Source organism: Gallinula chloropus, assembly GCF_964237585.1.
Source record: "Gallinula chloropus genome assembly, chromosome: 1".
NCBI classification, from domain to species: Eukaryota; Metazoa; Chordata; class Aves; order Gruiformes; family Rallidae; genus Gallinula; species Gallinula chloropus.
Genome location: NC_140085.1, coordinates 82,290,546 through 82,304,695, shown reverse-complemented (window position 1 = coordinate 82,304,695; position 14,150 = coordinate 82,290,546). Strand labels below are relative to the sequence as shown.

Here is a 14,150-nt window from a genome sequence, read left to right as displayed (position 1 = left end):
AAAGGCACAGAAAAAGGAAGAACACAGTGCTGATTTCAGCAAATGTCCATGCTTCCACAACTCACAAACTTGTTGTGTAAAGAAACACTGCAAGAATAGCTATGAAGATGACCTAAAGAGTGAAGTGAACAACGATTTTCCTCTGTCCCCAGTAGGAGTGATATTGAATTTGGCCACAGCGCCTGCCGTTATGGCTTGATACAGTTTGAAATAATGCATGGACACTAACTGAATCTCATCCATGATAGAATTCAGTGTTTATTTTAAATGTCCTTTGATCATGTTCCTGTTGTTTGACTTTATCCAAATGGGCTATGTTTGGAGAATGCACATAAATAGATATGCTCATGATAAATGCAATATCTGATTAGATGCAAACAACATGGAGCCAGCAGCACAGCCTGCAATGAGCTCTAGACTGAAAATGGTTACTAATTTAACTGAAAACCGTACTTTGGTCATTAAAAAACACAGGTGACAAACCAGCAACATGTCCTTCTACTGTTTCTCTCACTGGTTTACTTTCACATGGCTGGAATACATTTGTTAATGTAGCGTAAGAGAATGGCGAACAAAGGGAAAGAAAAAGAGTTATGCTTTCTATTCTAGTAGTTGGATGGGGGTGGATGGGTGGGTGAAAGGGAAATGTAGGTTTCACTCTGATGAAAAAGCACATGTTATGCTCCAGTTTTATGGTGCGGGGTTGTTGACATTTTCTCAAGCAATAAATAAGAAATGTCATATAAATTCACCCTCTCTGAATTCAGTCTTTCTCACAGTCTGGCTGCCTCTTTCGCTAGTGCTTTAGTTAGAGCTCATGCTTTGCTTGGGTGTCTTGCCTGTAGTGTGGACCTGTCTTCCTGCAGAACTAGCACATGCTGTAAGCCAGCAGAGAGCAAGGAGGGACAATTAGTTGTGAGCCCTATAATACTTGGTTCTTGCTCTTTTTCAGTTCCCAAGGTCCCTGCTTGTGGAGAGAGGTTTTGGCAGGACTTGCCATCCATCACCATCACCTACTACAGAATCTGAAGACTTAAACTGGTCATACATTGTAGAAGTGTTCACAATGTTTTCACCATCAACCTGACCTCCAGAGCTACTTGCAAGTACAAAATCCCACTAAAGATAAAATAAATGTAATTCTTAAAATTGAAGTTGATTTGCTGGGTGGAAAACCAAACCAAAACAGAATATCTGGAAAGTTAAATACTTTCATTTCTCTTCTTTGTTTCACTTGCTTTCAGCATTACCCAAAAGTGAACACTGTGGCAGAAGCCTAGAGTTGAGAAACATCAAGGAAAAAGAAGAAACTGTGGTAGAAAAATCTAGATTGTCACTATTATTATATGGCATGGTAGCTGCAACCTGGTAATGTGCAATAAAACTGAGACGAACAGTTTGCCTTGAAAAGCACTTAGGTTATGGAATAAAATCACATGCATCAAAATTATGGCATAGCCTTCTGTATTGCATAATGTATTGCATAAGAGAAAATAGAGAATAGCTGTTTCACATTAATACTTTGTCACATGGGCAGGTCATGAATGCCAACAGTGAATGAAATTTCACTGGAGAAAGGAAAACAGAAAAAGTTTCTGATTCAGTCAACTTCACAATCACACTTCATTCAGAGTAAATGTTTTAAACTATTACTGTTCCAAACAAGATGACTGTAACTAAAAGAAGAGGCTTGACAGAAGGAGGATATTTTAACTATGTCAAGTGTCAGCCCTTTGGATTTAATCAAAAGATCATTTAAGTCTCTTTGCCTGTAATTTCTCAAGTATAGCCAGGCTCCTTATTTCTCTGGATTTTTCTTACAGCAATGGGCAAAAGAAATATTTTTAATTGGCTGTGGAACTGTGGCATCAAAACTATTTTAATTACTTGTTTCTAAACATAGAATACATATAGAATTTACTTTAATGCTTTATTAAGTCTTGCTGCAATACTGAAATTTTCCATTTAGCCTAAACACAGTTTTAGAGATTAAAAGAAATAAAATTGAAGGGAAAGCAAGCCCACAGTCTTTATTACATTCGTCTTTTTTTAGAATGACAAAATTAAACCAGCACCCACATAAAATATAATTGCCAATATCATTCCACTTCATTTTTCAGAGCCAAAGAAGACAAAATCCATCATTCCCACCTCCAGGTCAGCTGCTCAGTTTTTTTTTTTGGTTTTGCTTTTTTTTTTTTTTTTCCTGTCCCCCACAGAGATAACTGCTATGCCTACCTCTGCCCAGAAGAGGAGCCAGTGAGAAGAGCTGGGTGTCAGGGACCTGGCACCTAACACGGTTAGCCTAAAGAGGACTACCCTTCTTGAATTTGAAGTGTACTAAGGAATGTGCTAGATCAGACAGTGGGGAGGTGCTTTTTTACATAATTACCACAATTTTGTAGTAGAAGACTGCCTCAGCGCCCCTGTGGCTATGCCCTGTTGGGCTGCAGGTTTCTTTCTCAAAGCTTTTGCTTAATTAAGGGAAAATATGTTTAAGAACAATGGGTGAAAGGCACTTGAGTAAGAGAGGGGCTGCACGCAAGGTCTCATTTAAACCACATGTGTAGACCACAGGGTGTGGTTCCCCAGCTACAGCCCATCTACCTTTTGCAGTAGATGATGTGGTACGTGGCTGGGTGCAGACCTGGGAGCTGCCCTGCCAAAGGCTACTGATGATGCAAGTGGAATTCACCTAACAGCTCTAGGCTTACACCACAAGGAATGATTTATCACTGTATTATTTTAGGTATATGCTCATAAAGTTACATCAGGCATCAAACTGGAGCAAGGTTGGCTATCTACTCCTACTTAATCTATCCAAAGGGTTAGTAAAAATGCAGCGGGCAGTGGAGGAAAGCAGATCTTTGCTTTGATGTAGCTCCAGAAGGCAACAGCAGTGGTGAAGGTGGAGTGGCACAGACTTGCGTAGGTAGTGGGGCCTTGGTTGCCAGCCCTTGTTGGAGCTCTGCTACTACGTCCTACTACTCTTATCAGTATGGATACGTCTGCTGACACTACAAATTAATCTTCACTCTAGTGTCTAGAGAGATGCACAAATACCTGTAGCCAAATGTTGAGTGAAGCTGAAGCCTGCTTGGTGTCAATTGCTGGTGCCATTGGTCCTGGCAGTGCAGCGAGGATGTGGGAGCTTCAATTCTGAGTTGATTAGTTTTGATCCAGTCAGTCTTCAGTGCTAATCAAATTACTCTGTTCAGCTCAGAGCTGTTTTGGAGAGTGTCAACTCTTGTGCCAACACAGTTCAAGTGGCATGCTAATGATTATACTAATTAAATTCAGTTTTGCAGTGAAGCCCTAGAAGGCTTAAGGCAGAAGTCTTTGCTGATGAGTTGTACAACAAAGTACATTTTGCCCCTTTTGTGAAGACTGTATCTTTACTTTGTTGTTACAGAGAAGTAGTTGATGAGCAGAAAACAATGGTATTCCGATTACCACCTGGTATTAAATTTCATACATGAGGAATACAAGTAGGGGTATTTTGCGGCAGGGGGCTGTGGAGTTCTGAAAGGATCGGTTGTGTTACGTTGTGCAGAAGGAGTTAAGGCCTCACATCAGCAATGTGCAACTTCCTCTAAACCGCTAGTTCAAAATTATTTTTTTAAAAAGCATTTAAAATGCCAGTGTGTTGTAATGTATTCCAGTGCTGGGAATGTATTATTCGCATAGGGATACTTCCTGATTTTTTTTTTTTCCTTAACATAATTTTTGAATTGTACATGCCTTAAAGGCACGGTACCAAATCATTCACTCCTTCAGTATGTTCCTGTTGACTTCAAAAGACTGCTCTTGTAAGAAGGAAAGTGCTTGGTTTGGGTTTATTAATACAAAAGAGGAACACGATATAAATAAACTAGATGACTACTGTGTGCCAATGCTTTGTTAACCTGAAAGTTCCCGATTTGCGTCAGTGTCCGCATGGGCTCTTGCTGCTGTGCAGCCTTGATTCAGCTGCTGCAGCCAGAGTCATGACTGAAACAGATGTAAGATAATGGTCACCTTAAGGACAAAGGCTGCAAATTCTGTTTCTTTCCAATAATGGACACATTTTGCACGGCTGTTATTTGCATTTTAGGCTGCCCGGCCAATTAGCGCCCCTTCAGATGACCTGAGCTGAGGAAAACCCCCACTCCTCTTGTTCATACAGTGCTCGCATATACGGGGCTGTCGTGGCCCACGACGGTTAAGACAACAATAAATTAAATATTTAATACACGAAATAGGCGTAACACAGGGCTTGAAGAAACAAGCAACGGGAGCAGACTCAGCGCCTTTTCAATCTCCTGCGGCCTATCCCGCCCCGGTCGCCCGCTCCCGCCCAGGCTGCCCTGAGGGCCGGGCGGGAGCAGGAGGGGGCGGTTGCGCGCCCCGCCACCGCCCCGATTTGGAAAGAGCAGGCGTTGGGAGACAGCCTCTGTTTCCCCACACCAGGTCGGTGCCCCGGGCGCTACTGGGCACGCTGGGAACCTCCCTCCTCCCGTCCGGGGTGGGAGGGGGTGGGGGGGGGGAGCCGCTGGCAGCTCCCCGCGGCCCAGCCCGCGAGCTGCCCAGTCACCGGCGGAAACGACAACTCCCGCTGGGCCCCGCGCGCGGCGCGGTGCACGACGGGAGCTGCCACCTCTCCCAAGCTGAGGAGGGGGCAGGGCGCGAGCCGCTCCTCCAGCGCGGGCGGGCCGGCGTGCGCGCGCAGGGCGGGCGCGGAAGGGGGCGTGGCCGGCGGCGCCGGCCCTTCCCCCTCCGCCCTCCCCTCCCGCTCCTGTGTGTCGGTTTCGGGCTCCCGTCGCCATTTAGCGCGGAGACGTCCCCGGGGCGGCCGCGGCGGCTCCCGCTCTCTCCTCTCCGCCGCGGCGCGCCACCCGGACTCGGCTCACCTGTGGCGGCGGTGGCGGGCGGCCCCCGGTGAGGAGAGGCTGCGAGCCGCGGGCGGGGGGCAGGAGGAGGGTTTCCGGCTCCGTGCGAGGCGGCGGCCGCTGTTGGAGGGAGCGCGGCCCGGCCGCGCGCGGGCGGTGGCTGCCTGCCGGGAGGTGGAGGCCGCGGCCGCCATGGGTGCCCCTGTGAGGCGGGGCTGAGCCCCCGGGCTCCCTTTCCCTGCCCCCTCGCCGGGGTGAAGGCGCTGGGCCTGCCCAGGCCTCTCCCGTCCGGTGCGAGTGACTGAGCGCGACAGCTTCCTCCGCGGCCGGCGTGCGGGGCCTGCTCCCGGCTCCCTGCCTCGCCTCCCAGCCCTTTCCCCTTCCCGCAGGCCCCTCGCTCCGGGGGCGCACTCGGACCTGCCCCGCTTTCTTTCCGTCGCTGGGGAATAATCGCAGCGCTCTCCTCTCGCCTTAAAGCCGCCGGGTGAGGCACCGGCTCCTCCCCGGTCGGGGCCCTGCCTCGGGGCGCCTCCCTCCCCGTCCGGGCCCGGTGCTTGGGGTTTTTCTACCCCTCACCACCCCTGTCCCCGCGCCCCGTCTTCGCTTCTTGGTGCTCCATGTCTGCCCCGCTGCAGGATGGATGCAGACACTAACCGGGGACCCACCCCGCCGGCCCAGCCTCCCCAGCAGCCGCCTCCCAGCTCCGCCGTAAGGAGCCCTTGGGACCCTCCTCTGTTGCAGCTGCAACGGCAGCCGCGGACAGGCGCGCTGTGACCGGTCCTTTCCCTCGCCTCCCCCCCCACCTCGCCGCCGCCTCGCCCCAGCAGCGCTCCCCCGGTGCATGATGTCGGGGGGCGCCGCAGACAGCGGCACCTCGGCCCCTCGCTTCCTGGCTCCCCCGCCACCGCCGCCCAAGAACGGTTCCAGCTCGGACAGCTCCATCGGGGAGAAACTGGGAGCCGCCGACCACGGAGTTTCCGGGGCTGGTGGAACAGGCGGCGGAGCAGGGACCGGAGGCCGTAGTGAGGAGTACCGCCGCCGCCGCCACACCATGGACAAGGACAGCCGAGGGGCGGCAGCCACCGAGCACCGCTTCTTCCGCCGTAGTGTGATCTGCGACTCCAACGCTACGGCCTTAGAGCTACCCAGCTTGCAGCCCGCAGCGCCCTCGGCCCCTGTCTCTGGAGGCAGCGCCATTCCGTTGGTCTCTCCTCCCGAGTGTGTCAGCCGGACTTCTTGCATCGCTGTCAGCGCCGCCCAAGCCCCCTCGCTGCTGCAGCAGCCGCCGCCGCCTGCCCCGCTTCCCCTCGAAGGACAGTCTGCTCAGGAGCCCCCTGCCGCGAAGGATGCCGCCCTGCTGCTGCCCAAGGAGGAGGACGAAGCAAGTGCGCTACCCCCTACCAGTGCTGCTGGCAGTGCGACAGCTGCCAGCCGGGACTTTGAGGAGCGGAGAGCACAGCAGGAAGACATCGAAGAGCTTGAGACTAAGGCAGTGGGCATCTCCCCAGATGGCCGCTTCCTGAAGTTTGACATCGAGATTGGAAGAGGCTCTTTCAAAACTGTGTATAAAGGACTGGATACGGATACCACTGTGGAAGTTGCCTGGTGTGAGCTACAGGTAAAATAAATACAAGTTGTGAGTTACCAAAGCACAGTCACTCTCCCAGGTGCTAGGCTGTGTGCTTGAAGGAGTTAAAATCCATCAGCCTGAGGTCTGCTTTATTCAGACAGGAAACTGAAGACCTTATTCACTCCTTTGGATGAAAGATGCATCCTTTCCCTGGAGTCAGTTTGCCTTTTAATACTTTCAAATATTATGCTCTCTCAAGAATTTTTTAGTTTTATCACCAGAAAATGTTCTATAGTTCTGTTTCTTACAGCCTCTTGCTTTTTATGCCTCCAAAAGGTAGCTTGGAGGATTGTAAAAGTATAGCTTCACATGCAGTTTCAGTGAGGCTGAGGGAAAATGTGTAAGTGAATGCAAACTTGAGCTAGTCTTAATCTTTCAAAATCTGTTTAGGTGGGGTTTTTTTTGAAAAAAATATAAAATGTTAGCTTCACAGTTGTTTCATATGTTTGTGGCAGTGGATTCTTGTAGGAGGTAGCTAGAATATACACAGTCATGTAGTGCATCATACTGTTTTGTTTTGCAAAGCTCATTTCTTTCATTCTAAGTTCTAGTGTTCACACTTCATACAGGCACAAGGAAAGGAAGGAAGTAATTGTCTCCTTTCTGAAGCTTTAAAAACCCCCCCAAAACTTCTGAGAGTTTAATCTTTCCAAATGATTGCTGGATTAAACTGGACTAAGACGCATCTCCTCTACCAAGTTTCTGGCCTGAGCTGAGCCAGAGTTCTACAGAAGCTTTAGTTCCACATGAGTCGAGTTGGAGCTTGTATAACCCAAGATGCAGGTTGCTGTGCAGCAACCTTAAAAGAACTGGGAAGAGCTTGGACTACTAGGAATGAATATCTGGGCTATTAGTTTATTTGCAAAGCCTCAACATTAAGTTAAAAGGATAGTACTTGGTTTTTAGTGTTGGGTTTTGGTGCAATCCTCAGAGCAGTTCATGTACTATAGCTTTATTATTGTGTGTGTTCCCGTCCAATTTAGGGCAGATAAAAGAGCATTGAGTTAAAATCTGAGAAGTCTTTGAGGTGATTTTAAACAGCTACTCACAAATGGTTGATTGCAGTAACTACCAAAGCTTGCTTTCCCTCAAAAGCGTTTTTTATATATTCTGGTCAAATGGCAAGAATTAAGAGATCTCTTGATTTCTATTTGTGTTTGTTTCCGGATGATTGCTCAAGCATCAGTTTGGAATATGTTATTGCTATTATTCTACATTTACTGACTGTGGAAGTAAGCTTCTGATTTTCTTTGTGACCCTTAAACGTGCCCCACTACTCCATGCTAGCTATGCACTTGCTGTGGTGGTCTTTTGAGCAATGATTTGTAAATTAAAAAACTGATATTATCCAGTGTTGGGTTCTGCTCTAGATTTTCACATGCAGTTTGAACTGTGAGGAGATTAATAATCTACCAAAACTATATGATTTTTATTTGAAATATTAATCTTTGCAATTTTAGAGTTCCTTGACTTTAACCTGTGAAATCTGTTCTGATCTTTATGCTTTACTTATCAGAAACTAACGTCAGCTAGACATCAGTCACTTTCTGCTAACATGGTCTCTGAGGTATCTTAACTATCATTGGTACCATGTGGACAAACTGTCTAAAGAAGTACCTTCTTTGAAGTGATTTCATAAAGCAACTAATTTATGAAGGGCACATGCTAAGCTTTCAATTGATTGAAGAATTTAATGAGTAGTAGTTAAAATGGCAGAGTGCAAAAAGCAAGAATGACTACAGCTAGTAAAATAGTTTCAGATTAAGTCCTGTTTTACTGTTTACATTTAGAAATCAAAGGAGGAAGTCTTTGTTGTTGTGATAGGTACATCCTCTTCTTGATCTAGGAAAATACAATTGTTGACAGGTTAGTGATACTTGTTATGTGGGACTTGTATCAAAATGCAATCTGGATTCCTGATGATGAAGTGAAACATAGATGTCATTGGTTTCCCAGAATGCCATGATTTGAAGATTGGTGAACCTTCAAAGTGTAATTCCTTTATTCAGGCTATGCGAATGATTTTTCTTCCATGCTATATTGCACCAACTGTAACTAACTGGTGTTTACTCTTAATTGTCATGAAATGATGTTTCTTAGCAATAGAAGAGCTTTGCCTCACTGTATTTATGCTAGGAAGCATTGGCATCTTCGGTGTCCAACCTCTCTAGAGTCTTTCTCAACAGTGGTACTGTAATGCTGCGGGAATGATACTGCTCAGCATGATTGTGCAGACTGATCTCTTCTTCTCATGGCTTGTGCAAAGTTGATAAAGGTGTATCACAGGTCTTGATTGCAAGATGTGTAACAGAATGGGGTGAGAACAGTTTGTATTTTTGCAGAGTCTCTGGGAGTATGTTCTTCCAAGGCTTTTCAATTGTACCTTGAATGTTTCTGTTGCTTCAAATTCTCTGTTGTTTGGAAGGGAGCAAGCTTTCATCTCAGTTAAAACTACTGTATTTAAATATTGGAGGAAATTCTGTAGTAGTAATCATGTGGATTAAAGACAGCACAGAAGACTTTGTGATGGTCTCTGGCAGAATTTGTTAACTATACCTGATTTTTATGTATGTGGTCTGCAGTGATAAAGTGTAAAACTGAAAATACCAGTATGTGCCCTTTCCAAAGGGAGTTTAGGTGCTGATTATCAAATGTAGCTTGGGCACCCAAGTAGCTGATTGATACTCTGGAGAATATTGCTCCACATCTTTAAGAAGGCTCTTGAACTGTGTTGTAATCCCCCTCATGGTGGACTGTGGAGGAAGTAGAAGCAGAAAGAGATAAAATTATACGGTGACCTAATAGTGTTCTTAGTATCTCCAGCAAGGGAGGTCCTGGCCAAGACTAGTTTTTCACGATCTGTGGAAAATGTGAAGATTTTATTTGAAAGAATTGAGGTTGCTTATAGATGTGTAACAAGATCCTAACAAAGGTGTGCCCAATGGACTGCCCTAGTTTACTTTGTGGCCTGTCTGTATGAAGGAAACTGTAACTGAATCTAGTTTAAATACTGGATGCAGGTATTGAAATGTGAAATATCTGCTCGCTTTGAGCATAGTGGAGGTACGAAGAGTTGAGCAGCAACTGCTTAGCTCCTGTGCTCAGCTTCAGTTACTCCAAGGAAATTTAGTGTAGTGTGAGTGTTCAAATACTTTTATTCCCATTGTGTATATTTGTTTCAACTCTAGCTATTCTGAGTCAAGTGTGCCTCCTACTGTTGTCATTAGCACATCTCTTGAGTGAAGTAGTAGTTAGGTTTACTACTTTTAATGTTCTTTAAGTAGGTAGAAGTTGGCAAATGTGGTTATTGCTGCTGTTTTATATATTAATTTAAAGTAACTCTTCCTCTACGATTGTGTTACTCCTTAATCTTTTTAAATTACGTTTCTGAGCAGTGAGTCTTTGGTCACCTCTGTACAGTTCAGGTAACATTGTGGCTAAAATGTGATGTGTTTTCCTGTTGCATTAAGTTTATCTATGTGAAGTAATACTCCTATCCCAAAGGTAGCAAATACTCCTATCCCAAAGTGTCTTCTGAGTCCTTGTTTCAATTTGAGTTGGTTTTAAATCAAGACTGTCAATTAGCTTCTAGTTTACAGAACAGTACAGGTGGTGCAGTCACTTGCTGGGCTGCAGACTCCTGTGTCTAGGGTTTTACTGTTATGGGTTCTGTCATTCAAATTAGTAAGTACGAATATGGAGGTGTAGTTGATCTGGAAGGTTCCTTTTTTGAACTGTGATTTTGTCCAACGTTGGAAAACATCTTTCATTTGGATAGTGTCTTCTTTTTAGGGGAAGCATGATTTATAAACTTATTAGAAAGATACTTATATAAGTCAAAAATGCAATTTGGGTTAAACTCTGCGTTGGGAGAACTGCACTGCTTGTCTGGTATGTGCTATATCACTTGTGTCCTTTGTATTTCTTTGACAGAAAGGGTAGGTTGGTCAGTCAGCAGTTAACAGTTACTGAATGCATCTTCTTGCTGATATGTCACTTTGTCATTCTTACTCTGGCTTCAGTGCAGTGTTAGGTCATTGTGCTTTACGTGTCAGCTGCTGACGGGGAAAAGGACGTTGTCTCTAAGCCAGATAGAACTTCTGGGGATAAGAAATGGGTTCAAGAGGTGAAAGTGGTGCAGGAAGAGTAAGTTGTACTTATTACTACTTTGAGGGGAAGCCAAATGTGGATTTGGTTACCTTTAGATACAAATCTTCTGAGTGTAGCTTACATGTATGCAATTCTGTTGCAGATTGTTAACTAATAGACCAAGTGTAGTGTACAAATACTCCAACTTACAAGTGGATTTTTCTTTACATAGGCAGTAGCAGTGAAAAAACGGTTGAGAACAAACATAATGCCATAACCAAATGTGAACTATGAGATTCTGTAGAGCTTGCTGGTAAAAGTGATAACACAACTGGTTGTCACTTTATTACAGGAAGTCACGAGGTGCTAAAAAACATTTCCATATATCAGATTTTTTCCTGAGTGTAAATGTATAGAAGTTATATTAAAACTCACAATACAGGAAGCTGCTTGAACATGTTGTATATCTTCACTTTTAGTTATCTAACTGTATCATTATCTCTTTGACATAAAGCTTAATATTTAGTACTGATTTTTAGGTTAATAGACAACAGTAGAAGGCAGTTTCTAGTCTCTGGAGTATAGACTCCACTGCAGGCTCAGCATGGTAAGTGTCAGCTTACTAAAGTCAAAGCATAAGTCTTAAAAATCTCTGCTTTCTGGACTGGCTGAGCTGGGAATGTTTCAGAAGCTGCACATTCAAGTCTGACAACCAAAAAAGGCCTTGAAACACAACTGTGGCATCCTGTAGTCTTTTTTTTTTTTTTTTTGTTAAAGCTGGTTGCATTGCTCACTACGAGGCCTAACTGCAAAGATGCACAATCACATAGCTATGTTAAAGAAAAATGTAAAATCAGATGAAAGCCTTTGTACAGTGAGAGGAAGCTGAGGAACATGGACCTAGAATTCATCTGTCTGTGAAGTGCTGTTGGAAAATTATTACATTCTGCTGGTTTCAGTGGAAGAGTCAACACTGTTAAACAAGTTTACATTCTTTGAAAGCTCCAACAGCGGTTTAATTCTAAATATTTTAAAATATGTTTTATAAGACTTCTACTGAAACAGATCAAGCTCAAGTCTAATCCAGTGTGGTGACTCCCACGCCTACCCTGTACCTCACATCAGTGTTTAACTCTGCGAGTCCAGGAGTATAACTACATGTGGCTACAGCTGCTGTAACAGCAGCAGTGTGCTTTCTGTTCAGAACCACTGACTTCAGGGTCAGATGTGTAATTGTCACAGGTGTGCGTTATTAAAGGTATGTCACAATCTCTGAACATTGTTCTGTCCTTAGCTCTTTTTCTATTCTCAGCTCTGCAAATTCCCAAATACTGAAAGCAAAAAGCTGTAAAAGGGTAGGTGTGTAATCATTTAGAATGCTTTCAGGCTACACTGTATTTCTAGGAGTCTTTAAGTGTGTGTGCCTAGGGAGCTTGACACTTCGTGCAGTGAAGTCTAAAATTTTCTGTTGATTTTTCCCTGTCATAGGGTAGAACAAGTTACTGGTACTTGTTGGCTTTGAATCTCTGATATGAATTTTTTTATTTTGGCTAAAGAATGAAACCCAGCCATATTCCTGAGTGTTTGTGCTGTAATTGATACAATTGACATCTTGATAAATGACATGGGAAAGGAGCCAGACTAATTACCTGCAGAAGTATAAACAGTGGTCAGGCTCCCTCAGACTTCACAAAGGTGACCCTGAAAGAGAGAAGGGAGCTTTAAAGTACATTCTAGAGGTGCAGCTGTTAGGAGACCTCTACTTAGGAAAATAATCTTACCTCAAAGGGATATTGCTTTTGGAGATGGCTGTGGTTCAATTTCTAACTGGCTGGTTGCGAGGCAATAAATATAATCGGATAAGTACGTTCTGAAAATGCAGCATTCCTTATGGAAATAAACAGGTTCTTTCTTATTTGTCAGTTTTGGTGGGTTTGAGAGCTGCAGAATTAAATCTCTTAAATGAGATTTGTTTTGGGCTGTTGTGATTTAAAATAAAAACGCTTAGCTTCATAACTAAACTTCTGAGGGCTACAGAAAAGTATTAGGGCTATAATCTTTCTTTGAAAGAGGAAAAAACCACCCACCTGATAAAACTCCCTGGAGACATCCTGTATAGAGTCCTTTGAGAGCTGTCTGGCAGAGTAATAAATAAAACAAGCAGTAATGGATCTGTGGTAGTCTCCATAGATGCAGTGTATGGTGCAGTCTAGATTCAGTACCTTTCAGTTAGCAGTCATCCAGGCCACATGATCTTTTTTTTATTTTATCATTGGTTTTGGTTCGTACCAGGAGCTTGTTCAACAGCACAGCTCTGACTGTCACCCTGGTTCTCCATATTGCATGTGACAAAGCTTTTGCTAAGCAGTGGCAGCCTTGATGCTTCCTGTCATGCATCTCTTCAAAAGCTTTTGCTTCCTGTAGAGTTTAGCAAGCAACCTTTTCTTTCTTTGGAGATCACTAATTGGTTCCTCCAAATCATGGTTGAAGTAAAAGTTGAGTGTGTCTATCTGTTTCAATCTTTAAGTTCACATTTTCAAGCTTGTCTTAGTTTTTAGAGTTGCTAACTTATGAGAAATGGAAATGCAGACATAATGGCTGTAACATTTGGGTTATAAGAGAAAGAATAAATATTATGCAAGTTTGCAGTGTGTCTGCAGCTGGGCATAAGACTTGGCAGAGCATGTGTGGGGTTTTTTAGTAGCAGATGACAAAGTTACTGATTTTGACTCTTAAAACTTTAGATAATGATTTCATGGTTTTAACTTGATCATGATGTCTGGTAAACCACTCTTCCAGAATACTTGACATCATTTCTGTTCTAAACAGCTGGATTTGTAGTAACACTTGAAAATCAATTTCTTGGAGTAGTTGAAGGCTTTTATTTAACATGAGGCATGTGAAAATCTTTTCAAATATGGTGTTAAAATTCATGTCCTAACAAAAACTCAACTTCTTATACTGGCTTCATAAATATTTTTGTGGAAGGTGCTTATAGTTCCTGTCACTTTATTCTAGCTTATTTTGAGAATGATTCAGGCTATGTATTGAAACATGACCAGTGTTTTAAGGTCTCTGGTCAAGATACTACAGATAGCTGCCTTTCTACCTTACTTCCAGCTTCCTCCTTGTATTTAGAAATTGCTCATACCATCACTTCTAAATGTTTGGTTTTGGTTGCCATGTGAAGAGGTGACTAGGATTGAACCTGTGGCTCAGCAGAGATCATCCTTGAGAAAGGGAGCTTGCTTAGTTTTTGTCTTATGGGCACAACCTACAGAATACTCTTTAACTCCATGCAACCAAGGATAAATGTTGTGTTAATATGTTCTATGTTATGTGATACTTTCCTCTTAAACCGAAAGAAGATCCTGGCAACATCTGTGAAGACCCAGTTGCAAAGTCATCCTTTTTTCTAATAAGCCAGAATGAAGTAAGTGGGATGGAATATGGTATTCTGATTTGGTTCTCAGACATAGTCTGAACTCTTCATCTGGTAATGACAGGTGCATTGCACGTACCCAGATTGTTTTAAAGCACTTCCAGATTTGCCTGGGTAATTC

General features: G+C 44.0%; 1 protein-coding gene across 1 annotated transcript in view; it reads left to right on the top strand.

Moving 5' to 3' along the window:
- Positions 1-5,712: 5,712 nt before the first annotated feature.
- The window catches only part of WNK1 (WNK lysine deficient protein kinase 1), a gene marked incomplete at its 5' end in the record, with an annotated part of 101,013 nt that continues 92,575 nt past the window's right edge, over positions 5,713-14,150 (top strand). The window contains one exon of the mRNA XM_084276363.1: positions 5,713-6,486. Coding sequence (XP_084132489.1) covers positions 5,713-6,486 — 774 coding nt within the window. The remainder of the gene's footprint in view (positions 6,487-14,150) is intronic.